General features: G+C 51.6%; 1 protein-coding gene across 8 annotated transcripts in view; it reads left to right on the top strand.

Moving 5' to 3' along the window:
- Positions 1-26,587, top strand: part of LOC144783823 (uncharacterized) — a 982,913-nt gene that overhangs the window by 843,993 nt on the left and 112,333 nt on the right. For all 8 annotated transcript variants that reach the window (XR_013601608.1, XR_013601607.1, XM_078662569.1 and 5 more), the window contains one exon: positions 4,542-4,685. Coding sequence is in view for 6 of the 8 variants with exons in the window: in XM_078662569.1 (XP_078518695.1) it covers positions 4,542-4,685 (144 nt within the window). In the remaining 2 variants the exon portion in view is untranslated. The remainder of the gene's footprint in view (positions 1-4,541; positions 4,686-26,587) is intronic.

The raw sequence follows: 26,587 nt of genomic DNA, 5'->3' as shown, positions 1-26,587 counted from the left end.
CATTCTCAACAAAATCATATTACGGGAATCATAAATCATTTATATCCAAACAAAAAATTATTTCGAAGCAGTTAATCCTCAAAAACTCTGAAAATTCTGACAGATCTCAAAAGCCATTCCTATGTACACATCTACAATTATATACATATATACATCGATTGCAGGGGAATCTAATTTCATCTTTGCAAATCAATTGGCTAGTATAAACATACTTTTAAATACCCAAGTGTACCATCAGGTCTTCACCACTATTCATACCCCAAGGTGTTTTGGTATGTAGATCTATAATATACCTCGATTCAAGTCTGCGAAGTTTCTTGAGTCTATCACCTCCTCTGATATTGTCAGGAATTGAATCTAAGCCATAGCACATTAGCTTGTTCCGGTCGCTTTGATGTACTTCGGCAAAGTGTCTTGCGACTGGATAGGCCTGATCCACCTCATCAATGGCCCTCATGTGCTCTAAGATTCGAATTTTGAATGGGTGCACCGTGCTGCCTATGTATTTTAGCCCGCACGGGCATACCAGACAGTACACCACATATGGTGTGCTACAGGTGATGAATTTACTGATTTTTCTAATCATACCAGTGTCTTGAATAGTGTAAGTGAGCGTCCTTTTGCTATTGCTACATGCCTTACACTTATGGCAAGGAAAGAAACCTCTCATATTTTGCAAGGTGTTACTTCTTGGGGGTACTTTATCTAGGTGGCTCCGAACCAGATGATCACGGATAGATCTTGCCTTTTTAAATGTGACCAGTGGGTACGATTTGCTACATGCAGAGACAAGAAGGCAGTAGCTTAGTTCTATAGGCGTACTCTTACTTCTGGGTACGGACATGTTGGGGGATGCACGCAAGCCATACCTCCCTGGACTCCCCCGGGTCCCTAGTTTTCAGAAATGTGTGGGTTTGGTAGGTTTCCCTAGATGCCCGCCAAGCCCAGGACCAAAAACTCATGTGCCACCCCCGTGCAAAACCAGGTCATTTTCAGATACATAGTGGGATTCTGCGTTTTTGGTCCCGGGGTCGGCAGCCGTCTTGGGAAACCTACCAAACCCACACATTTCTGAAAACTAGAGACCCGGGGGAGTCCAGGGAGATATGGCTTTCGTGGATCCCCCGACGTTTCCCTACCCAGAATCCCCTGCAAACAATTGTCACCAGGAATGAGAGGGATAAACTACAGACTTTGGACTGCAAATTCCACAATTCAACACGTTAAATGGAAGCAATCATGGGCAGGGAAAAACACACGTTTAAAACACAAAACAGGTGATAAAATGGTATTACAGATAATCAGGCAGGGATATTGCCTAGAAATAACTCAACAGTCACCAAATATCTTACCAAAACTACACATACTAAATTCACAGCATCTACATCTGCTTAAAGAAGTAAGGGCATTATTACTAAAAAGGGCCATAGAGCTTGCCCCAAGGACACATTTCAACAAGGGAGTCTACGCCCTTTATTCCCCATGCCAAAAAAGGATGGCTCACTACGATCAATCCCAGACCTACGTCCCCCTCAATCAATACTAACTGTCAGAACACCTCCATAGAGTAACACTGCAAGACTTAATACCACTACTACAGGAGGGCAATTTAATGACTGCGTTTGATCTGAAAGATGCATACTTCCACATCCCACTCCACCTAGCACATCCCAAGAATCTACAGTTTGTGGTAAGTGGACGCCACTATCAATTCAAGGACCTAATCCGGAAAATGACAATCATAACCGATGCATCACTCATGGGTTGGGGTGCTCATATGAAGGGCATTGTAGTTTAGGGACACTGGACCACACAACAACATTCTGGAACTGTTAGCCATTTACATGGCTCTTAAGGCGTTCCTACCAAACATACTGGGAAAAATATCCTTCTATGAACAGGCAATATGACAGGAATGTATTACATTCAGAAACAAGGAGGGACCCATTCATTCAACTGTCACACCTAGCACAAACAATATGGAAATGGGCACAGTCACAAAGTCCACCTCCTAGCACAAAACATACCAATACAGGACAACTCCATTGCGGACCTGCTAAGCAGGACACAGTAACAAGTCTGTGAGTGGGAAATACATGCTCAGTTACTGCAACAATACTTCTAACAGTGGGGTACCCCAAAAATGAATCTCTTCGCCCCCCGTTGAAAACTCAAAATTCCAAAGCTTCATATCCAAGCACCCACACCCTCAATCCAAGGGGAATGCACTATGGATGAACGGTTCAGGGACATTTGCTAATGCTTTTCCGCCTAGCCCACTCATTACATATATATCCAGGAAACTCAAACAGACTTTGTTAACCTTATAACTCATATCTCCCACATGGTCTCGAGAACCATGGTATACAACGCTACTAGACATATCTCTAGTACCTCACGAGAAGCTATCCCATTATCCAAACTTCCCCACTCATAGGAGGGGGGGGACGGTGAAACATCCAAACACTTAACAGCTCAATCTGGCTCCTGAATTTAGAGTTTGGTTACTTGTATCTAACGCCAGATGCAGGTCGATTTTAAAAGAGGCCAGAAGACAAACCACAAGAACATGCTATACTGCTAAATGGAAACATTTGGTTCACTATTGTGCATCACAAAACATTAATCCATCCTCTCCAACAGAACAACTAGTTTATCATATTTGCAAATAGAGAAGTTAGCATACACCTCCATATGGCTACATTTAGCAGCCACTGCAGCGCATCTACAAAACAGGAAACATCTATCCCTTTTTCGCATTCCTGTCATCAAAACCTGCATGTAAGGATTAAAAAGAATCATTTCACCTCATACACCACCTGTACCAACATCAAACCTAAACACTGTGTTAACATGACTCATGGGACTACCAGGAAACACGATTAGCATTACTGGCTTTGTACGGACCTACTCTACATGGTTCAGTATGTCGCCCTGAGGAAGTCGATAAGCATATTCGCCATACGGTGAAACACGTGTTGGCTGCTTGTCCTTGGCTGCTTGTTTTTGTATCAACGCTACATTAATTACAGGATGAATATGGAATAAAAATACCTGAGAATAAAGAATACCTGAACCGTTGATCCTTTGGAAATTTGATGATGGACTTTTTGAGTGCTCAGGACTCTCTCTTTGTTTTTGATTACGTTTACCACTATGCAGGGGTTCATGTGTTGAGATTGTTTAGTAGCCAGTCTTTGTCTTAGAGCACCTCTTTACTATGTTACTAGGGTATTACCGGGTCCTGAACATTCGTTGAGCGCCCTCCGTAAGCCTGGCTACCCCTATCTTTTGAGCATCAGTGGAAAATAGATCCATTTTCATTTACACATTCAGCTTTCTACACAGGAAAGGGAATGATTCTTAAACTGGTTTCCACTGAAGCACGTCTCTTACTGCAGACATATTCCGTGAGACTTGTGAACCTTTCTACTTATCTATTAGACCTCTGTGATCTTCACACGTAGCTGTTACGGGAAGAAGGAATACTGAGATGTGGGTTGTCCCTGTAATGAGGCTTGTCTCAAGTACTAGATATGAATCTCCTGTGTGTATCTCAACCGGCCGATCAAAATGCAGTATTTACCTTGACCATATTGATACTACACCAAATACTGAAGCTAAATTATTGCTAGCCACATAAATGTTTATATTTAATTGTTTAATTGAATATAATACCTATATGTTTCTTATGATTATTTGCTTTTAGTTATCGACTTACTCCTTAAGAGGTTACATTTGGAATGTTACCTTTTTCCTAATGTGGTCTTCTAACTAGATAGTCTTCTGAAACTATCTATCAGAACAAGTTAATTTTCAGTAGTTAACTGGCGGAGGACGTCGCACTGTGGAGAGAATTATGCAGAAAATGACCTAATATAGCAGGAAATGGTAGTGAGCAGGCAGACATGTCAGATAATGATAGTGATTCATGATGTAAAATCTTTATTATTATGTTGACACATGGTATGCTGGTCGAGGTATCTGCCTTCGCTATCATGATTGGTACTTCATTGTATTTCCTCTCATCATGATTAATGTGCTTGATTGATGTATCGCTGGAGATCTCCACCTTTCGAGAAAAGGCTTACTGGTGATTGTTTTGTAATCTTGTGTACAACTGACCTGTTGGAGATTAAAACGAAATAAATAAAGTTGTTAAGAACAACAACAATTTTAGTAGTTTGTTATGAGTCAGAAAAAAAGAGCATCATATAGTTAATGTCCCACAAACGCGTGTGAGACATAGTTCTTTTGCTCAAACCTTCTGTCGCGTGTGATTCATGTTTCATTATGTTTTTGTCTTATAACACATATTGGAAGCCATAATTGCCTTAGTGGTCTTGGCTGATATCTCCAACTAACTTTGTCACAGGTTTTTTTTTAGAAAATGTACAAGTTAAATAAAAGCATAGGAATGATATATCTGTAAAACACATTGTTGTTCCAAATATTATATTATGCTTTCTATATATACTGTTTACTTTGAAAATTGAATCTGTTGTACATTACAACTTTATTTGCTTTTTGTTCTGTACCAGTCAGGAACCAAGATCCTTCCTCCACCCACATGCCCAACAGCCACTGTATTGACCTGACGGAGGAGGAGGAGCTGGCCCGTATGCCGGAAAAACCTGTGCATCTGTCCCAGGCAGCTGAGTCCGAAAGCAGACCTTCCGAATACAGTGAGTGCTTTTTCAATTTGTGACTTATTTAAATTAAGTTAATTTACCACCCACACACAGTCAGGAACTTTATTTTCTTTAGGGGTATCATGAAATGTTAGTCCCATCATCTCAATATGTTGCCATAACTGGTTGTGTTAGACCTGGCACCATTGGCGTGGGTCTCCCTTCCATTTTTCGATTTTTTCTCCTCTGTGTTTGCTAGTGTTGGATTCTCTGGGCGCTGTGCCACTGCCATTCAGTGCCACAGCGCGAATGCTCCCTATTGTAAATTGACTGTATGAATTGGTATAATCCTGATTGACCCAAGGAACATGATAGGAAAGTCGAATTTAGTATGCCTGAGCGCCGAATATTAAAGTGCATCTTTTAGTGACGAATATTTTTATATTCTGTGATTGAAAATACCCCTTTTAGGAAGTAGGTATTTTCTTGCCTAAACCTTTTAGTGTTCTCTGCTGTTATGTGTATTGGCAGTCTGGTTTTGGAGGGTCCGGGCAGGCTGAGCCCGACCTGGATTTCATAGAGAGATCTGCAGTTGGAGTATGGGGAGGGGTGACCCTTTGATCTGAGATGGGCTGTGCCTGGCAAGGTGAATGATGGCTCCACCTCCCACTGTGCGTCTGATGGCAGACCCCCTCTTCCTGAAAGGCAGGATGCAGCCTTGTAAACAAAGTGCTCCAGGACTACACCAAACTGGTTCTGGCTGGGTTCAGTGATTTGTGCTTATTTGAGAACAAAGACTTTTGGGGTATAAAGATCTGTGCAAAAACCCCTATACGGGGTGTTACTTCTGGATGTCAAGACAAACCTCTGTCCGTGTAACAAGAGGGAAAGGACTCTGAAACTTTCATCCTTCTTGCTGAAGCAACTACCCAAGGGCCTGATTTGAGTTTGCCTCCTGCTGAAGTCTCAGGGACATTAGACTTCACCTATTAGCTTTTCGGATTTCTGTTTGAGGGGGACTCTACCCGCAGGTGAGGCCTCTGTTGAGAATTCCAGAGCCTCTGGTTCTACTGCGGGGACGCAGGCTGAAAGTCATCGCATCGCTATTGTGGGCCGCCGCAGCTGAGGAGCTGTTGCCGCTGAGAGCCTACATGTGCCTGTGTTACCATAATCATCACTATCGCTATTGTGGGCCGCTGCAGCTTTGGAGCTGTGCCGCTGAGTGCCCGCAGTTGCCGTCCTACGAGAATCATCGCTATCACTATTGTGGGCCGCTGCAGTTGAGGAGCTGTGCCGCTGACTGCCCGCATTTTCCGTCCTACGAGAATCATGGCAATCGCTATTGTGGGCCGCTGCAGCTGAGGAGCTGTGCCGCTGAGTGCCCGCATTTGCCGTCCTACGAGAATCATCGCAATCGCTATTGTGGGCTGAGGAGCTGTGCAGCTGAGTGCCCGCACTAGTCCACACTTCGAGGCTCTTGTTACCACATGCGTGCGCCGCTGGGTGCCCGCCTTCAAGCCCCGTCCCAGGATTATCAGGAGTGCACGCCGCGGACTGCTACAGCGGGGAGCTGTGGCCGCTGCTCGTCCCCCTGTTATCACCGTGGCTTCCTTGTGAGGCTGTGTGCAGTGCCCCTTTAAATCTCAGGTACATTGTGTACCACCGGGTCGCGTGGACCCCGGCCTCAAACTAAGTTTGTTCCAAACGCTTTTTGAGTGCCTTTATTGCTTTTGAAGTGAATCTGTAATGATGTGCATTGTGGCTCCTTGAGCGCTTTTAAGCCTCGTGTTCAGTCTCTATAAAGATTACTATTTTTCTATAACTGCTTGCGGTGTCCGTTTGTAGCGTCTTCCCTGCGTTATTGTGTATGGTCATAAATGCTTCACACATTGCCTCTGAGATAGGCCTGTCTGCTCGTGCTACGTTACCACAGGGTTGAGCAGGGGTTATCAAAGGGTGTAGCCCCCATACTCTGATTTAGGAAGAAGGATGCCTATCCGGACCTCGGCACCAGCCGCTGCCAACTAGAGATCCCCATTTCTAACAGGTTGGATGTAACCCAACAATTTCCAACCAAATACTGTGCAGGGTCTCCAACAAGGGGGATTGAACAAATAATGAGAAAGCAGCAACATACAATGTCTGTACCTTCTTGTTGTTCCTTTGAGATCTCTCCTTCACTAATGAGGGTTGAAGCTGTCCTCTTAAAAGAATTAGTCCAGAATTACCAGACATACACAGTTACTTACACTGAGTTCAGAGTGAGCTAGTGACTTTCAGGACCTCTAGTAAGCTAGTGCAAGTAACTTCACATCTGAAAGAAACAGGTTAGTATTAGATTCCTTACCTTAGAATATCCCCAGGCGTCAGTCTGGATCCGGAAACTTTTGCGTAGCAGTACCCCTGCGCGTCGGTAGGCGTCGTCTGCAGGCGTCCCCTGCGGCTCCGCGTCCGTCGTCGGCGTCGTGCGCCGTGATGACGTCGCTGGAGTATATAGACGCCGCCTCCGCGCGCTGACGTCAGTTCTTCTTTTTTCCGCGCCAGTTAGCGCAGATCCGAAGAGCAGTACTCCGGTCTTTTGACCAAAGTTTTTTGATTACTTCTAACTCTTAAGGTGCCGGTAGGATGCCCGGTTTTAAGAACTGTGACGGGTGTGATCGCACGATGTCGGTCACCGACCACCATCGACTCTGCCTCCGGTGCCTGGGCGCGGACCACGACGTGGAGTCCTGCGTCGACTGCCGGGCCTTGACGACTAAGGCTAGACGGGAGCGGTCCCGCAAGCTTCTCGAGCTCCGGGTGTCGGCCCCGCGTCGAGAGCGGTCCCGGTCCGGCCGGAGGTCGAGGGAGCGGTCGAGAGAACGGTCGCGGAGCCGCCACGAGCGCTCCGGAAGTCGTCACCATTCCTCCGGTTCCTCAGGTAAGAAACACAAGAAGTCGGGGCGTCGTCATCGCACCCCCGACTCCCCCCGACGCTCGCGCGATGCGGCCGGGGGTTTGGGTAGCCCCGGCCCCGCGTGGGTCGCCGACGCTGCCTGCCCCATACCTGTCGGTCCCTGGGCACGGCGCGTCGCGCGAGGAGATAGAGAAGTTCCTCATGGCCATGAGGCGCTGTCTCCTCCGACGGGGCCTACGGCGCCTGCGGGCCCGGTGGTCCCGTCCGGGGGCCCGAGCGGTTCGGGTGCTCCTGCCCCGACGCCGTAGGGTGCTCCGGCCCCGACGCCGCCGGCGGCTCCGGCCCCGGCACCGCTGGGCCCTTCGGGGTCGACGCCGGCTGGTCCTCCGGCCTCTCCGGCGCCGATTCCATCGGGGCAACCCATGGTGCCGCCTCCGCGCGGCGCCGCAACTCCGTCGCCGGCTCCGGCCGGCGTCGGGGCGCCGGCTCCGGGCGGCGCCACCCCCACTCCCTCTCCTACTCCGGACGCGGAGTCGGACCGGCGTCGCCCGACGCCGAGTCCGGCGCCGATGGGGCCCATTGGCCCCGTGGAGCCGGTCTACATCGTTGACTCAAAATATGGTGAGGATGAAGATTATGGAGAGGGTTGGGAGGGGTCTGAGGACCCTCTGTCACGCGAGTGTCAGTACGACGCAGACTGGACAGGTGACTTGGGTGAGGCCAGTGGTCTGGATGATTCTCCTAACCCTGGTTTTGTCTCGCCTCCTACTGTGGCTTCGGAGGCTGGGGCTGCTTATTCAGTGGTGTTGATGAGGGCTGCCAAGGCTTTACGCCTTGAGCTCCCCGTCGCTAAAGTGAGGCCTAACATCCTCACCGAGGTCTTCAAACCGCAGTCATGCCCACAGGAGCCTCTGCTGCCGTTCAATGAAGCCTTGACAGACGTTCTTTTGGGCACGTGGTCCAGGCCCGCTTCAGGTTCGCCTGTTGATAGGAACGTGGCCAGACGCCACCGTCCGTGTCCGGACGACCCTAAGTTCCTGTCCACCCATCCCACCCCTGAGAGTCTGGTGATCCAGGCCTCCACTTCCCAAACCGCATTCCCGTCGGCCCCGCCTGACCGGGAATCAAAGAGGTACGACCAGTATGGCAAGAAGGTCTTCTCGTCCCTGAGTCTGGGACTGCGGTCTTGCAACACCGCATGCCTCTTGGGCCGCTACACCCACTCTCTGTGGGATACGGTCGCAGAGTGTCTGCCGCAATGCCCGCAGGAGGTACGGGACAAGCTCGGCCAGGCTATGATTGAAGGCCGAGACGCGGCGAGATATTCCATCAGGTGTGGCCTTGATACGACCGACTCGCTGGGCAGAGCGATGTCCATGACGGTGGCGATTCGTCGCCACGCCTGGCTGAGATCCGCCAACTTTTCGACGGATGTCCAAAATACTTTGATGGACATGCCGTTCGATGGCAGTCGCCTGTTTGGCGACAAAGCGGACCACGCGCTTGAGCGCTTCAAGGACTCCAGGGTCACGGCTAAGTCCTTGGGTCTCTTGACCCAGCGCCAGCAAACGGGTTCGTTTCGCTCCTTTCGTGGCCACGGAAGGGGCGGTCCCACACGTGCTGCCAGCCACGCACCGCAGAATACTTCTCAACGCGGTGGCGGCCGTAGATTCCGCCGTGGAGGCGGTCGGGGACAACGGCGGGGTCAGACCACACCTCCCCCCGCAGCATCAGCCTCCAAATCCTCCTAGTCCGAGCTTTCAGGCCCATGTGACGCCAGTTATGTTATGTTATGTTATGTTATTTATTCTTTTGTATAGCGCAACGGTTACTCAAAAAGAGTGTCCCGGCGCTTTAGGTAAGGAGAACTGATTCGCAATAACATAACACAGTAAAAAGAGAGTACAGAGCAAACAAATAAAAAAAAAGGAACTGCTGAGAGGCCTACTGGGTGAACAACCAGGTTTTAAGACCTCTCCTAAAGTCAAGAAGACTAGTAGCCCCCCGAAGTGGGAGCGGAAGCGAGTTCCACATCTGTGGAGCCAGCAAGCTGAAGGAACGGCCGCCCAGGCGCGCTCTCTTCACTCGAGGGACAACCGCCAGGAGTAGAGATTCTGACCTCAAAGAGCGAGCCGGATGGTAAAAGGCCAGTCTCTTTTGGAGATGCTTTGCTCCCACAGCGTGGAGAGCCTTGTAGGTCAAAGTCATATCCTTAAAGGCGATCCGCTTGCGGATGGGTAGCCAGTGCAGCGTCAGCAATAAACCCGAAACGCTGGCACGTCTATTTAGACCAAAAATGGCCCTGGCCGCCGCATTCTGCGCGACTTGAAGCCGCTGCAACAGGTACTCTGGTAGGCCCAGGTAAAGAATGTTGGCATAATCCAACCTGGAGCCAATCAGAGCCTGCACAGTCAGCTTCCTATGCTCCTCCGACAAAAGAGGCAAGAACCTCCGCAGCATCTTTAATAGACCGAAACAGGTGCCGGTCACCCCAAGGATCTGGGCTTTCATCGTCAGCCCCTTGTCCATCTTGACCCCCAAGTTCTTAGCCATAGGGGAAGAGCAGGACGGAGGAAACATATCGATGGGCCACCAGGCCTGCCAGCTGGGCTCCGTGTCGCACCCGAAGAAGAGTACCTCGGACTTATCGGAATTGCACTTGAGGCTGTTCAGTTGGAACCATGTGAACACAGCCCCAAGGCAATTCCGGATACTCTCCCCGTCAAAGTCTGCCCCTCTCTCATAAGAAAAGAGGAGCTGGGTGTCGTCGGCATAAGATACGATCCGGGCACCAAACGACTCCGCCACCGCCGCCAAAGGGGTCATGAAGATGTTAAAGAGGGTCGGGCTCAATATAGAGCCCTGAGGGACCCCGACTCCCAAAGGCGGCATCACGGCGGTGTCAGGCGATGTCCAGACCGTTTGCCGGCGGCCAGCTAGAAAGGACGAAAACCAGCTGAGCACCGTCCCCCGAAGGCCAATCTCATAGAGTCTTGCGAGAAGGCCCTCATGGGGGACGGTGTCAAAAGCCGCCGACAAGTCCAACAACACCAACATGACTTTGCCCCCGGTATCCAACACCCCTTTGATGGTTTCGGAAACCTCAAGGAGCGCAGTCTCGGTGCTACGATTTGAGCGGAAGCCGGACTGGGTGTCATGTAGGATCTCATGGGTCTCCAAGAAGTTGGAGAGCACCGACTGAACGTGTTTCTCCAAAATTTTTACGAGAGCCGGCAACAAGGAAATCAGCCTATAGTTGGCTGGGACCTTCGGGTCAAGACCCGTTTTTTTAAGCAGCGGGATGACCATTGCCTGCTTCCAGGCTGGCGGAACCACTCCCTGACTCAACGAGAGATTCAGAAGAGGGTTCACCAGTGGATTGATCACTTCCGCCATCTTACCCAAAAGCTTAGCTGGGCAAGGGTCAAGTGGAGACCCAGATTTCAAATTGCCCATAAGCGCTAAGGAGGCTGGGGCTGGCAAAGATGGAAACGCAGCCAGTGTGACGCCCTGCGTGGCCAGAGGGAACATGTCAGCCTCAGATGTAAACGGCCTAGCAGGTGCTCCCGATGGAAAAGAGTCCTGTATGAGTTTTATCTTGCTTGTGAAAAAACAAGCAAGGTCCGCCGCCCAGGATTCTAAGGGCACCTCTACCGATGTGATGGTCCGAGGGGAAATAAATTCTCTGACTATGGTAAAAATCTCCTTGCAGGAGTTGGAGGCCGCTTCAATTCTCCCCGCAAGATAGGCTTTTTTTTCAAGGCGAATATCCCGGTGGTAAGCCTTAACCACAGCCTTGTAGGCCAACCTGTCCATGCTATCATAGTGTGCCCGCCAGGCCCTTTCGGCTACCTTACACTGCTGCCGCTTAGCCCACAGTGTAGTGGTAAACCAAGGGGCCGAAACCCGCTTTGATGTCAAGCGGGGGGGCAACACCGGGGCCAGGTCGTTAAGCCTATCGGAAAGCCATGCTTGCAGGGACTCCAAATCTCTCTCCAGCTCACCAGAGAGAAGACAGGGATGATCCAAAGCAGCCTGGGCCAGCATCTCAGGGGTCACTCTGTTGAACGCTCTGAACGCTCGTCCCCGTTGCTGTGGGGCAGGGATGGACGACCTGGCAGTGCCACTGATTGCAAATTTGGCAAGCCAATGATCAGACCACAGAACCGGGAGAGTCTCTTTCACCACCAGAGGAGATGTAGAAAAGACCTGGTCAAGAGTATGCCCCTTAACGTGAGTCGGCCCCTGCAAATAAGGGATAAGGCCCAGCGGAGTCATGGCCTCGGAAAGCTTTATAGCAGCGGGGTCAGACGGATCGTCCATCCGAAAGTTAAAGTCCCCTGCTACTATACAGTGTTCTGCTCTCAGGGCCAGTCCCAGCAAAACCGAGTCGAGGTCTGCAAAGAACGTTCCAGGCGGACCAGGGGGTCGATAGACCAAAAGTCCCTTCACTGATTGGTGCGGCGCTAGCGTGATTGAAAAGGCAAGCGATTCCGAGCCGCGGATGTCCTCCGTAGGCAAGATGGTACACATCGTGCCCTTCTTCACCACCAGTGCGACCCCTCCGCCCCTTCCCTTGGCTCTATCCTTCCTGAAGATGTTATAATCAGGCGGGATTGCCATCGCCACGCCAGGGTTAGAGGACTCTCCCCACCAAGTCTCGGTCAACATTAAACAGAGTGGCTTCTCTGTATCGAGAAGCTCGTAGATGTCTTGCGCATGACTGCACGCCGATCTGGTGTTTAGCAGCATGCAGGAATACTCTGCGCCAGCTATGTTACTAATGGGGGCAGGTGACAGCGCAGGGTTGGGACGCCAGCCACAACAAGGGCAACGAGACTTACCTCTGAAGCGGCCAGGGTAGACAGAGCAGCAGCGGCTCCCCTGATGATTTAGAGAGCACAGCTCCTCGAACGTGTAGCGCACAATAAGTGCACCAGCTTTGAACATACTGGAATAGCAAAGCCCCACCCGCCAACCGAAACGCCGCCGGGACGCGGACGGGCAGGACTCTGGCTTGACTCAGGCGCGAGTCAGGCGCCACCGCTGCGCGTCACCACTGCGCGGGGAAGCGAGCTTTAAGTACAGCCTCCTCGTTCTCCACACAGAGAACTAGAGCGCTGAGTCAGGTGGCGCGCTGCAAGGCAGCAGCCCCAATATGGCGGCCCGACTTCCTGACCACAATAATAATGCCGGTGATAGCGCTCCGCTTCTGCAAGCGGTGGGGGGCACAATTATAGTGCAAGAATGTGGGCGCAACCGCGCTGTTTAAAAACCAGGTGAGAAATCACTTTTAAACACACATAGAAAAACGAGTAATTATTACATTTTAAAAGCGCTGCGCGCCTACTGCAGCCTGGAGGAGAAGGCGCCAAAGCGAATACAGGTGTCTCCTTACCGAAAGGTGGGTGGCAGGGTTCGCCATCACCACTCCCGCTGGCGCACTATCACATCGGACAGGTGGGTGCTGCAGCTCGTCCGAAGGGGCTACTCCCTCCCCTTCGAGACCACTCCTCCAGCCATGCCACCGCAGAACCACCGTGTGTCGGGGGACCACTTGACACTTCTGCAGGAGGAAGTTACGGCCCTCTTGGCCAAGGGGGCCATCGAGCGCGTTCCTGGGCCAGAAGTAGGGTGTGGTTGCTATTCCCACTACTTTCTGGTACCCAAGAAGGACAAGGGGGGCCTGCGTCCTATCTTGGATCTACGGAACGTCAACGGCTTCCTCCGGAAGGAGAAGTTCAAGATGTTGACTTTGGCTCAGGTCTTGGCTGCTCTAGACCCGCAAGACTGGATGGTGGCGTTGGACTTGCAGGATGCGTATTTTCACAACCCCGTCCTGCCGGCCCACCGGCGTTACCTGCGGTTCACGGTAGGCCTCGAGCACTTTCAGTTTATCGTGCTCCCATTCGGCCTTACCAGCGCCCCACGGGTGTTCACGAAAGTGATGGCGGTGGTCGCAGCTCATCTGCGCCGGTTAGGGGTTTCAGTCTTCCCCTACCTCGACGACTGGTTGTTGAAGGCGGGCTCGCCCCAGACAGTCGTCCACCACCTTCAGATGACGGCAGACCTCCTGCACGAGCTGGGGTTTTCCATCAATGTGCCGAAATCACACCTGTGTCCCTCTCAAAAGCTCCTTTTCATCGGAGCGGTTCTCGACTCGGCGCAGTTTCGGGTTTATCCTCCGGAACGGCGGGTCCGGGATATACAGGCTTTGATTCCCATCTTTCAGCCGTTATCCCGGGTTTCGGTCAGGTTGACGCTGCGGCTGCTGGGGCTGATGGCTTCCTGCATCCTTCTGGTGCATCACGCCCGGTGGCGGATGCGGGCTCTGCAGTGGGACCTGAAGTTTCAGTGGGCCCAGCATCAGGGCAACCTATCCGACCATGTCCTGATCTCGGAGGGCGCTGCGAGACAGTTGCAGTGGTGGCTTACGGACCGCGATTGGGTCAGAGGCAGATCCCTCTCCCTTCCCCAACCGGAGCACGTAGTTGTGACGGACGCGTCCCTCCAGGGCTGGGGAGGCCACTTGGGAGAGGCGGAGATCAGAGGCATCTGGTCTCCGGCGGAGTCCCGGCTCCATATCAACATGTTGGAGCTGCGGGCGATTCGCCTAGCACTGAAGGCATTCCTCCCCTTTGTCAACGGGAGTGTAGTGCAGGTGTTCACGGACAACGCCACCGCCATGTGGTACTGCAACAAGCAGGGCGGAGTGGGGTCGTGGACCCTTTGCCAGGAGGCCCTGCGTCTCTGGCAATGGCTGGAACGTCAGGGCGTGACTCTGACGGTTCAACACCTGGCAGGTTCTCTGAACGCCAGGGCGGACGAACTCAGCCGTCGGTGCTCGGTGGATCACGAATGGCATCTGAACTCGGACGTGGCGAAAGGCCTCTTTCTGCAATGGGGAGAGCCTTGGTTAGATCTATTAGCCACAGAAGAGAACGCGCAATGTCATCAGTTCTGCGCGTTGGAGTTTCCAAGACGGCACTCGCACGGCGACGCCTTTCGGCGCGAGTGGAGTTGCGGTCTGTTGTACGCCTTTCCGCCTATACCACTTCTGCCCAGAGTGCTGAAGAAGATCAGGCGCGACCGGGCCCAAGTTATCCTTGTGGCTCCGGACTGGGCTCGAAGGTACTAGTATCCCGAGCTACTCAGCATGTCAGTCGGTCCCTCGATCCGCCTGCCCCTTCAGGAGGACCTTCTGTCGCAGCAGCAGGGGACGGTCCTCCACCCGAACCTGTCCAGTCTCCACCTCCATGCGTGGAGATTGAGCGGCGACAGTTGAGGCCATTTGACTTGCCTCCTGAAGTCTGTAATGTGATTCTGGCAGCCAGGCGTCCCTCCACAAAGTCGGTATACGCCTGCCGGTGGAGCAGATTTGTGGCATGGTGCACAGCAAAGGCTGTGGATCCCCTTTCTGCCCCTCTCTCCGAGGTTCTCCTCTTTCTTCTCTCTCTTGCCCAGCAGGGCTCTGCTCTGGGCACTATCAAGGGCTACCTTTCTGCCCTTTCCGCCTTCTTAAGGCTACCTGATCAGCCATCTTTGTTCAAGTCCCCTATTGTAACGAGATTCTTGAAGGGCATCACGCACATGTATCCACCTGTTCCGTTCGTGATGCCTCAGTGGGACTTGAACCTGGTTCTGACTTTCTTGATGTGCGCTCCCTTTGAGCCGCTTCATTCCTGTCCTCTCCGTCTCCTGACTTTAAAGACGGCCTTCCTGGTTGCTATCACCTCTGCCAGGAGAGTGAGTGAGCTCCAGGCTCTTTCTGTCAAACCTCCTTTCATGTCCATTCATCCAGACAAGGTGGTTCTGAGGACTAGACCTTCTTTCCTGCCCAAAGTAGTTTCTGCTTTTCACATCGGGCAGTCCATCACCTTACCCTCCTTCTTCCCGCCTCCGCATCCTTCAAAAGATGAGGAGCGGCTCCATCGTCTGGACCCAAAACGTGCGCTTTCATTTTATATGGATCGCACACGCCAGTTCCGGGTGGATGACCAACTGTTTGTTGGCTACGTGGGTGAGAAGAAGGGTAGGGCGGTACAGAAACGGACCATCTCTCTGTGGGTCGTCCTGTGCATCAAAGCGTGCTACTCTTTGGCTCGGAAGGAGCCTCCTGTTGGGCTGAGAGCCCATTCCACTCGGGCCACGGCGGCTACTACTGCCCTGAACCGGGGAGTCCCTTTGCAGGACATTTGCCAGGCGGCTACGTGGGCCTCGCTGCACACCTTTGCGAGGCACTACTGCCTGGACAGTCAAGTCCGGAGGGATGGCTTCTTTGGCCGTTCGGTCCTCCAGGACTTTCTGGTGTAGGATTGTATTGGTTCGCAGACCCACCACCGGGGTTGGTATTGCTGGGGTATCTATTCTAAGGTAAGGAATCTAATACTAACCTGTTTCTTTCAGATGAACAAGTTACTTACCTTCGGTAACGATATATCTGTAAGAAACAGTAGTTAGTATTAGATTCCTTACCGCCCCACCCATCCTCCCCGTTCTGCGAACTGATACCTAGGGTTAAGGACATCCCTTTCAGGGCCCTAGTTTCTAATGGCACCAGTGTTGGTTCTCACATGGCTCTGCGTGTTCTGGCGCGGAAAAGCTGTGTGCAAAGAACTGACGTCAGCGCGCGGAGGCGGCGTCTATATACTCCAGCGACGTCATCACGGCGCACGACGACGGACGCGGAGCCGCAGGGGACGCCTGCAGACGACGCCTACCGACGCGCAGGGGTACTGCTACGCAAAAGTTTCCGGATCCAGACTGACGCCTGGGGATATTCTAAGGTAAGGAATCTAATACTAACTACTGTTTCTTACAGATATATCGTTACCGAAGGTAAGTAACTTGTTCTTCACTGACATCACTCCTAGAGAACAACAAAAGCAACAAATACCAGTCACTAGAGCAATAAATCAGTTTGCAATAAAACATATTTCCATGCCTTGATCATGTCTTTGGAATTTTTGGATATTCATTCTGAAATACCAGTTTACACAAATTCCATTAAATGCCTTCCTCTATGTACTTATGTATATGGTATTTCTATGTTGAAAACCTAGCCAAAAGGCAGTGTAGTGCTTTTACATGGTCAAAGTTAACCTTAAAATTGTGTGTAATAGAAGAGGAAGCTGAGTTGTGAATGGTTAATTCATTCAGATATAATGTTCTTTAAAGTTGTGAGCCTTCAACTTTTTTTCGAAATCGGAGCAGCATTGAGACAGTCTTGATGAGTACTCTAGGATGTTGTTCCAGAGCTATGGTGCATAGATGGAAAGGACCTGTTGCTTGTTTTTATCTTTTTGCACTTCTTAGTCTGCAGTCTCATTGTGTCCCGGCTCCAGGTATGCCAAGAACCACCTGAAAGGGTGAGCTTGTCTGCAGGAGAGCAAGATATGAAGCTCTGTGTTGCAAGACACCCAAATAAAAGGGGGAAAGCTTTGCATCTATCTCACTCCAGGTTGAAGGTGAGGACACACAGCTGCTCTCTCGCCTAAAGTCATTCCCATTGCAGATCCTCCTCGCTGTCTTCTGCGACTTACTCCTCTAGGTACGTCGAAGAAGTTACAGAAGAAGTCGAAGTGGGCCCTGCCCCTCCCCTCTTTCTCCAGAGATGGTACAAAGGCGTTACTTGCCTCAAGGTCTCACTCCTTTTCCACGAGAAGCTGATTTCATTCCTGATCCCGATGCACCCCAAGTTTCTTCTGTCCATCGGCGATGTTGCAGCAGATTGAGAAATTTGAAGAGGCCAGGCTGCATTTCATTGGCATGCTTCCAGCGCCTTTGAGCCAAATGGATCTGCAAGGAATTCCAATCCGGCTACTGCTGGTGGGTTCACCCTCTGCGCTGTCTTTGTATAGAAATCTGCACCTGTTCCTCGGTTGTCAACGCTACCACCTCCAACATCGCCTGAGGCGATCGCGCAACTCATCATTGTGCCTCACCCAGAGCCGACATCATCTCAACGGACACCATGTCCAGATCTTGTTGTCCCACAGCCTCTACTGTCACGATTACCCTGTTTCATACAGACATCACACCAACTTAGGCTCGGACTCTGACTGGAGGAAGCCTTATGGAGACGACATTGGTCGTGGTGGATGGGGAAAATGTTGCCCCACCCTATGATGATAACTGGAACATGGATCCACAGGATGCCAGTGGACCTGATCACCTTAACCCAGTACTCATTTGGTTTCCTCCCAAGGCTAACATCAGAAGAAAGCACTTAATTTGCTACAGTGGCCATCTGGTTGGCGGCTACGTCAGTCACTTCCTGCAAGGGTGGTAGTAAATTCTATCTGACAAATGAAAAAAAGAGGCATCCAGGATTGAATAAAAATAGGAACAAAAAGAGGGCTAAAATTGACATTTTAATTAATACAATGCGATCTACAATTGACAAGGGCAAACCATTCCATAATTCTAGTATATTTGTAGCCTTACTCATCATTGACTTAAAATAGTTTTTAAACACTTTTGTTGGTTCCTCTGAATAAAAACACGCTAAATACCTTTTCAGGTCTGCTCTTTAATTTTCCCTCAAGGCTGGGTGGAGGACTTCAGCAGTAGTGTTGAACTAAAGACATACTTTTCTCCTCAGTAATTTTGTAGCCCCCCACGATTTTATAGATTTTAAAGCAATATTAACATTACAAGGGGTTGGTTTTATTGTGCCGGGGGTTTGATGAAGAGGGCAAATAAAGGAGAGAGAGGACTACCTTGATGGATCTGCCATATTATAGGATTATTAAAAAGGTGGATTTAAGAGGGGGCATGGCCAAAAGGTCCAACATGGCAGACGCGCCTTAGTCGAGCTCCGTGGGGCCGCTTGAAATCCCTCATTTATCCTGTTTATCAGCTTCTACATTATACCCCCAACTTCCCGTCTCCATACCGGGTGATCATTGGAGTGGTTGGTGTGTCGCTCTGGGACCAACTGCGGCTGGCGAGGCGGGGCTCGTGCCATGCTGCTGGCCATTGCTGCGTTGCTGACACGCCCGCGCGGGTGGTGCAAGATCGGAGGCGCTGCTCGCGGGGGCTCGGCCACTGACTCTGTGGAGCTGATTGAGCCGAGTGGCATTCCCGGACACCGCGGGCGGACCCTGGTGCGGTGGCTTCCCACAACACAGCATCCTCGGGGTCCCGCGATCCTAGGACTGGACGTGGCCTGGCACGGGCTCTATGGACCCTCCCGGGCTGGAGGCCATCTTGTGGACCGACCTAGAGATCTGGAGCCCGCAGCAGCGACGCCGCTTGCTGGGACCCAACCGAGGCCGATGTTGGGTCCCCTTGGTTTGGATGCCGCCACCCCTGGCGGTTTTGATGTTGGCCTGCAGGGCATCAAGCGAATCCTGCGTCGTGCATGGTGCCGCGGACGGTGGCCCGGACAGCGGCAGCTGCCTTTGCGGGGATTCGGTAGCGGCCGGGCTAGACCTGGTGTGGCCTGTGTGTGGGTTTTCTTAGCGCCTGTCTTCCCGCCGTTTTGGAATACAAAGGAGGTTTGGACGCCCTACCTCTTGAAAGCTGCTGGTGCTGTGAAAGCATACAAATGTACCTGGCAGTGCCCTATCCTTCTCCACTGGGTCATTGCACGGTCACCGCCATTGAAAATGACTCGAGACAAGCTACAGAAACAGAGCACCCTGGATCGATATACGGGTCCTGGGGCGCAAGCGCCGTAGTCATCAAGCCAAAGTCCTGCCGGCCCGATAATGCTGCTTTGCTGGCAGAGATAACCCAGTCTTGTGAGGCGCTGGGAGTTAAGACTGGAGAAGTGGTGTTAGATGTTGCACTACTCTGTCAGGATCTCAGCAAATCGGTGGATAGGATCGCGGAAGATACAGTTGCGTCCCTTCAAACGCGGATGACCTCTCTGGAATCTATTACGAAGGGGCTAGCGATTAGGGCGGAGGAAGGCGAAGGTAGAGCACGTAGAAACAACCTCCACTTTATGGGTTTTCCGGAAGGATGCAAGGGCAATAATATGGAGCAATTTCTCACAAAGTGGATAGCAAGTTGGATCCCTCAGACGGCTCTGTTGCAGTGCTTTATTATTGAACGAGCACACCGTGCCTTAATGCAAAAACCTCCTCCGGGGGACCAGCCGCAACCTATTATTGCCAGGCTCTTGAACTTCCATGACCACGACGCTGTCCTTGCACAGGCCAGCCTGGCTGGCAAACTTCAATTCGAGTCCCATCATATCTTAATTTTTCAAGACTATACGCGACTGGTGCAGCAATGCCCCCAGTCCTTCACGGCTGCTAAAGCTCGTCTACGTGACATCAAAAGCCAGTATGCACTGCTCTTCCCTGCCCAATTACGAGTCGTCTACAAGTCACATTCTCATTTCTTTGACACTCCAGAAGAGGTCTTTGCCTGGACAGATGAGAGACAGAGACCAAGGCTACATACACCACTACGGTTTGACTCAGAATCATCATCCGGAGAGACCATGCCCAAGGTGAAGCCCGCCCGTAGACCACATTCGAGTTGCCGGTCTAAGTCACAGAGTGTCTCCGTCTCCGGATAGCAGATACTTGGCGAGACCCATCACCAACATGACATGCCTAAGCTGATGACACTGTCCATGGGCATACGTGAGCCCCCCCCAACCTATGTTAGGGACAGTTTCTTGGGGATCCTTTGGGTATGGCTGGGGCTGCATCCTGCTCGGGCCGGGGTGCAGCACCTTGCGCAACAGGTGCTTCTGCTGTTTTGAGGTATTGGGTGGGGTGGGTGGGGAAGGGGTTGGGTTTAAGTGTTATTGAAAATACTGTGTCTTACTCGCTTATATATATGGTCTATATGCCCTCGGACAGGCTGAATTTCCATTCTTCTCTGAGATACTCTGCTCTGTGATGGTCCCTGTTGGTAGGCTACACGTAGTCAGTTGGAACATACGAGGGGCACTAGATAAAATTAGACGAAGTGCAGTCCTTCGAAAGCGAAAAGTGCCGTAGCTGATGTCCTCTTACTGCAGGAAACCCATCTTATGGGTACCAAGGCGCTATGTCTTGCTCACTTTGGCTTAATTCAAATTTTTCATGCGGGGTTTACCAGAGGCTTCCGAGGGGTGGCAGTCCTAATTCACAGCCAGGTACCATATATACATGCCAAAACGTGGTCTGACCCCCACAGTAGGTATATTATTGTGACTGGCACACTACATGGACAGTCCATTATGTTGGGCAGTATCTATGCACCGCCCCACCTCCCTGCGTTCTAACTAATTTGTAGAGCAAATGATCAAAACGCTGCTCAATCAATCATTCAGGGAATTATTAGCGCACTACTCACCCATGAGGGTCTCAAGCCGCTTGGTGTCTGGGTATGCAACTCCGTTCAGCCGAAGAGCCAGGTCTTGAGAGTTTTCCTGAAGGTGTTCGGGGAGGGGGCGAGTCTGATGTTTCCAGGTAGCTTGTTCCAGGTCTTGGCTGCAGTGTGAGAGAACGATCTTCCGCCTGCTTTAGCTCTGTGGATGCGCAGGGTTTCTGCCAGTGCGAGGTTGGCCGATGGCAGGTTTCTTTTGGGTGCGTGGAAGTTTATTCTGTCGTTGAGGTATTTGAGTCCGATGTTGTGTAGGCATTTGTAGGCGTGAGTGAGGATCTTGAAGGTGACTCTCTTCTCCACAGGGAGCCAGCAGAGTCGCCGAAGGTAATGGCTGATGTGTTCCCTCCGGGGGATGCAGAGGACAAGTCTGGCTGCGGTGTTCTGTATGGTTTGGAGTTTGCAGAGTAGGAACTTGTTGATGCCGGCGTAGAGTGCGTTACCCTAGTCCAGTCTGCTGGTGATGAGTGCATGGGTGACCGCTTTCTTTGACTCAGGAGGGGGATCTATTTGAAGGTCTTGCGGAGGGTGTTGAAGCAGCTGGCGGTGACGGCGTTGACCTGACGGTTCATGCCGAGGGATCAATCGAGTACGATACCAAGGTTTTTGGTGTGGTCTGTGGGGGTTGGTAGGCTTCCGAGGGCGGTGGGCCACCAGGTGTTGTTCCACGCTGAAGGGGTGGTTCCAAGGATGAGGACTTCTGTCTTCTCAGTGTTTAGTTTGAGGCAGCTGCTGGTCATCCAGACTGCGACTTTTTGCATTCCTCTCTGGAAGTTGAGTTTCGCGGTGGTGGGGTCTGTGGTGATGGAGAGGATGAAATGTCGTCTGCGTAGGATACGATGTGAAGGCTGTGTTGTCGGACGATGTGTGCGAGGGGAGCCATGTAGAGGTTGAAGAGTGTTGACGATCCCTGTGGGACTCCGCAGGTGATTTCCGTGGCCTCTGAGATAAATGGCAGTAGTCTGATCCTCTAGTTCTTCCGGTGAGGAACAAGCGGATCCAGTCCAGGGTAGTTCCTTTTATGCCTGTGTCGTGTAGTCTGGCCATCAGTGTGTGGTGAGAGACGATGTCAAAGGCTGCAGACAGGTTGAGGAGAAGGAGGACTGCGGAGTGGCCTTGGTCGAGGAGAGTGCTTATGTCATCCGTGGCTGCGAGTAGGGCGGTCTCTGTCCTTTGGTTGGATCAGAATCCGAATTGGGACGGGTCGAGAACGGCGTGCTCTTCGATGAATCGTATCACTTCCCTGTTGACTGTTTTCTCTGCCACTTTAGCCACAATGGGGAGGAGCGAGATGGGCCAGTAGTTTTTGAGATCGGTGGTGTCGCCACGTTTCCAGACATCTGGGAAGGTGTCTGTTTTGAAGGTGGTGTTGATGGTGTGTTGCAGTTTGGGTGCGATTGTGTCTGTCGCTCTATGGTAGATGTGCGGGGAGCAGGGGTCAGTGTGGGCCCCCGAGTGGATCCATTTCATAAACTCTGCTGTGTCCTTGTGCGTGATTGGTGTCCAGTTGGAGATGGTGGGATGGTTGGTGTCTTGGGTGGGTGGTGGGCTGGCTGTGGTGTCGATAAAGTTGTCGTAGAGAGTTCTGATCTTGAGGTGGAAGTAGGTTCCCAGCTTGTCGCAGACGCCTTGGGACGGTGTGTTGTCTGTGGCTTCGCTGTGTGGGTTGGTGAATTGCTAAATGACACTGAAGGGTTCATTGGTGGAGTTGGCGAGGAATTTGCTGTTGATGAAGTTCCTTTTGGTCGTTCTGATCAGGTTGTGGTTGTCTGTCATGGCCTTCTTGTAGGTGGAGTCATCATTGGTTGTCTTGGAGTTACTACAGTTCTTTTCCAGGCGTCTGCAGGTGCGCCTGGCTTCTTGGAGGTCGGTGGTGCACTAGGCAGCTTTTCTGGGGCGTTGTCTGCCGGGGTTGCGTAGCAGGGCAAGTTTGTCTGCGCATTTGGAGATCCATGTTTGGAGTCCTCTGGCTGCGGTGTTTGCGTTGGATGTCTGGGTGTGATAGCCTCCGGAGAGGGTGGAGTTCAGTTGTTCGTCGGTGACCTTGCTCCTGTTTCTTCGTGGCTGGCGGACTGCTGGTTTGGGTGTCTTGGGTTTGTCAACGGTGAAGTGGACGCAGTGGTGGTCAGTCCGTTGCGTTGTGTGGCTGAAGTGGGCACTGTTGCCTGCAGCGAAGATGGGGTCGAGGGTGTGCCCTGCTCTGTGTGTGGTATGAGTTGGTTGAGTCCGATGTTGGAGAGGTTGTCACGAAGGGTGGTGGAATTGGGGTCACTGGGGTTCTCAAGGTGAAAGTTGAGTTCTCCAATGAGTATGTAGTTCATTGATGCGATGACGTGGGGTGCGATGAAGTCGGTGATGGTTGTGGCGAAGGGTGTCCGGGGGCCGGGAGGTCTGTAGAGGAGTGTTCCACGGAGATTGGTCTTCGGGCTGGTCTGGATCTGGAAATGCAGGTATTCGGCTGCAGGGAAGGTTTTACTGGAGGTGGTGAGGCGGAGGGAGCTTTTGTGGGCGATGGCGAGGCCTCCTCCTGAGTGGTTGCGGCAGTCATTCCTCTGGATCTTGTATCCATCCGGGATGGCGGTGTTAATGTCGAGGCGGAGGCGGCATTGGTCCAGGTCTCTGTGAAGAAGACGATGTCGGGCAAGAGAGAGTCGAGTAGGTTCCAGATTTCTATGGCGTGTTCGTGTACGGAGCATACGTTGAGGAGGATGCATCTGAGGTTGTTGTTGCTGGCGTCGGTGGCGTTGAGATTCGGGGTGGTGGTGAAGGTCTGGCGGCAGCTGAGGCAGGAGAACTGACCGTGGGTCGTGCTAGGTGAGGCCTTTTGGCAGTTTGTGGGCCTTCAGGGTTTGAGTGCGAGGAGGGCGGTGAAATCTTAGCAATGGATGGTCGAAGGACCAGGGTTCCTGGCGCTGGTCGTGGATTGGCGCAGACTGGTTTGCCACGCCAGCGGCGCAACCGCACAGCACCCGCCATTATGTAGGGGAGGGGGAGGGACAAGCAGCTGGGAGGCGGGAGTGGTTGTGGGCAGGGGATCAGGGCCGCAGGGCAGCAGCGGCAGGAGACGGAAGCGGGAAAACTGCGCAAAAGGGCACACAGGTGAATGGCAGTGAACAGTGGACAAAATACAATAAAATACAATACAGTACAGGAAATGAAAAACAATACCAGGAAAAGAAGTCACCCCACACAATAACGGGCTACCGGGGGTTGAGTCAGTCAGTTAGGTGGAGTCGGGCCAGGCATCAGGCAGAGGCACAAGGGGAGCACTTCGCAGGCAGGGGTCTCGAACACCACCCAGGAGGAGGCTCGAGGCTTAGTGCATAGTAGGCGCAGAGAGTCTGCAGCTGGTAGGTCTGGCAAACTGTGATACTGCATACTTAGCGCCCAGTTCTGTCACAGTGAACACCAACTATCAACCAAGAACCCGTACGAGGGCCAAAGGGGTGGATGCCTATGGGCCTCTCTATAATACGGTACGTGGGGACTGGAATGACGTAGCGAATGTGGCTCAAGATAGGTGGAGACCGCATGCTGCACCAGAGACACTGAGGGATACACGACTGCAGACACCGGTGGCGGATATAGGATGGATAGACACATGGAGACACCTACACCCAACTACTCAAAGCTATACATATTAATCGGCAGCCCACAACTTTTTCTCCAGGCTAGATTATATCTTTATACCAAACACATACTATTCTCGAATCATTGCGACAGATACATGCCTAGGGGTTTATCGGCTCACTCTCCGGTGATCCTGACTTTGCGCCTGGGGGTAATTCGTTCGTCGTCCCCCCCCCCCCCCCCCCTTTCAATGGCGTTTGTCACTGTGGCATCTCCAGGACTCGCAATATAAATCCCACATATGTCAGACAATTATGGATTATTTTGCCGATAATCTGGGCACAGTGAGTTCCGCAGTAACTATTTGGGAGGCTATGAAGCCCACCATTAGGGGGGCGGATGTTGCGTATTGTGCCGCTCAACGGAAGAAATGCCGGGAGACTTTTCTTCGGATTGAGGCCGAGCTCCTGGAATTGGAGCGGAGTTGTAGAGGTGTGGACGGCGGGCAGACTAGTCGCCAACTGCTTCTTCTGCAACAAATGTATGCTGACACGCTGCTTGATGAGGCCAGGAAGGCTTGGCTGGCTTCCCGCAGTAGAATTTATCAATGGGGCGATAAATAAAGTTCCCTTCTGCACCGTTTGTGCGAGCTTGCTCTCCGTCCGGTAAGCATACCGGGTATTCTCGGCAATGATGGGCGAACACTCTCAGATGCTACACAATTTGCTTCTAGTTTTGCGACTTATTATGGAGCGCTCTATGCCCCTATTAACGCCCTGTCGGAACCCTTGATTCACAAATATCTTTTTTTGTTTTTGTTTTTAATCTTTTTATTAACCATGCTCATGAGACCATATATCACAAAGAAGTAGCAAGAGTCGATATTTGGAGATATCACTACAGTCAGCAGTAGCACAATCCTGAGGGAGCAACCAGAACAATCAACAATCCCCATCCCATCAACCACTACGTGGCACCTCTAAACCCTCTGTAGTTCTGCCATGACGCCCAAACTTTTTTCCATTTTTTTGCACACACCCTACTTTTGTACACGGTTTCTTCGGCCCTTTGGCACCAGTCCAGGTCCCTCTTCCAGCCCTCCAGCTGTAGGGGTGTCGGCGCCCCCATCCCCTTGTAATATTGCGCTTTGCAATTCCTGCAGCCAGGACCAACCATATTTCTATACATCTAGACCAAGCAGTGTCTCCTTTAATCATCAGCAAGAGCCACTTCAGCTCCATCGGGACCGTTTCCCCATCACCTCAGACAATGTATCAGTGACCCTCCTCCAGAAGTGATTATCTCCGGACATTCCCATAGGATATGGAAGAATGTGCCCTCTTGTTGGCATCCCCTAACGCATAGCGCAGTCTGAACCCGGCCCCATGCACACAAGTGTGTGCGGGGATAATACGTGTGGTGTAGGATCTTTAACTGCACTAGCCTAAAAGGTGAACGGATTGCATTCTTTCTAGGGCTCTGCAATGCATCCTTCCAGTCCTCCTCGTCTATGATACCAAGGTCCCTGGCCCAAGCTTCTCTAAGTGTGACTAGGGGGTCAGGTATATTGTTTGAGTTTGCGATAAATCGTGAACGCCGGTTTCTCTGCGATAGGGTCCAGCAACAGCCTATCCTTCAGCGGGGAGTAGTCAGGAAGAGGCAAGCCACTTTCTATATGTGTTCTTAGGGCATGTAAGAGTCCAACATGATTATATCGCTGTGAGTGGTGGAGGTTGTACTCTTTTTGGATACTCAAAGGAGCGAGTGGAGTCCCCTTTCCAAACGTCCTCAAGGTAGTCGATCCCAATCAGTTTCCACCCCCTGAAGACAGTTAGAGCTGTCACCTCCCACAGTTGGTCACCCAGCCACAACGGGGTTCTACCAGTCAGTTTTCCCGCCCACCCCAAAAGTTTATCTGCCTCCCTCTAACACTGCAGTACCACCTTGGTGTGTTCAGGCCACCCGGACGCTACCTCCGGGCATACAGGAGAGGCTCACAGTTCCCACTGGGCATAACAGTCCTATCGACCCTGTATGCTGGCTCCCTACTGTCCACATCGACCCAATCATTTACCACCTGGAGCTGCGTAGCCCAGTAGTATAACTTTACATCTGGTATCGCCAGGCCACCATTGTACACTCCCCTGTGTACGCAATC

The sequence above is a fragment of the Lissotriton helveticus genome, chromosome 10 (assembly GCF_964261635.1).
Source record: "Lissotriton helveticus chromosome 10, aLisHel1.1, whole genome shotgun sequence".
NCBI classification, from domain to species: domain Eukaryota; kingdom Metazoa; phylum Chordata; class Amphibia; order Caudata; family Salamandridae; genus Lissotriton; species Lissotriton helveticus.
This window is presented reverse-complemented; position numbering and strand designations above follow the sequence as displayed.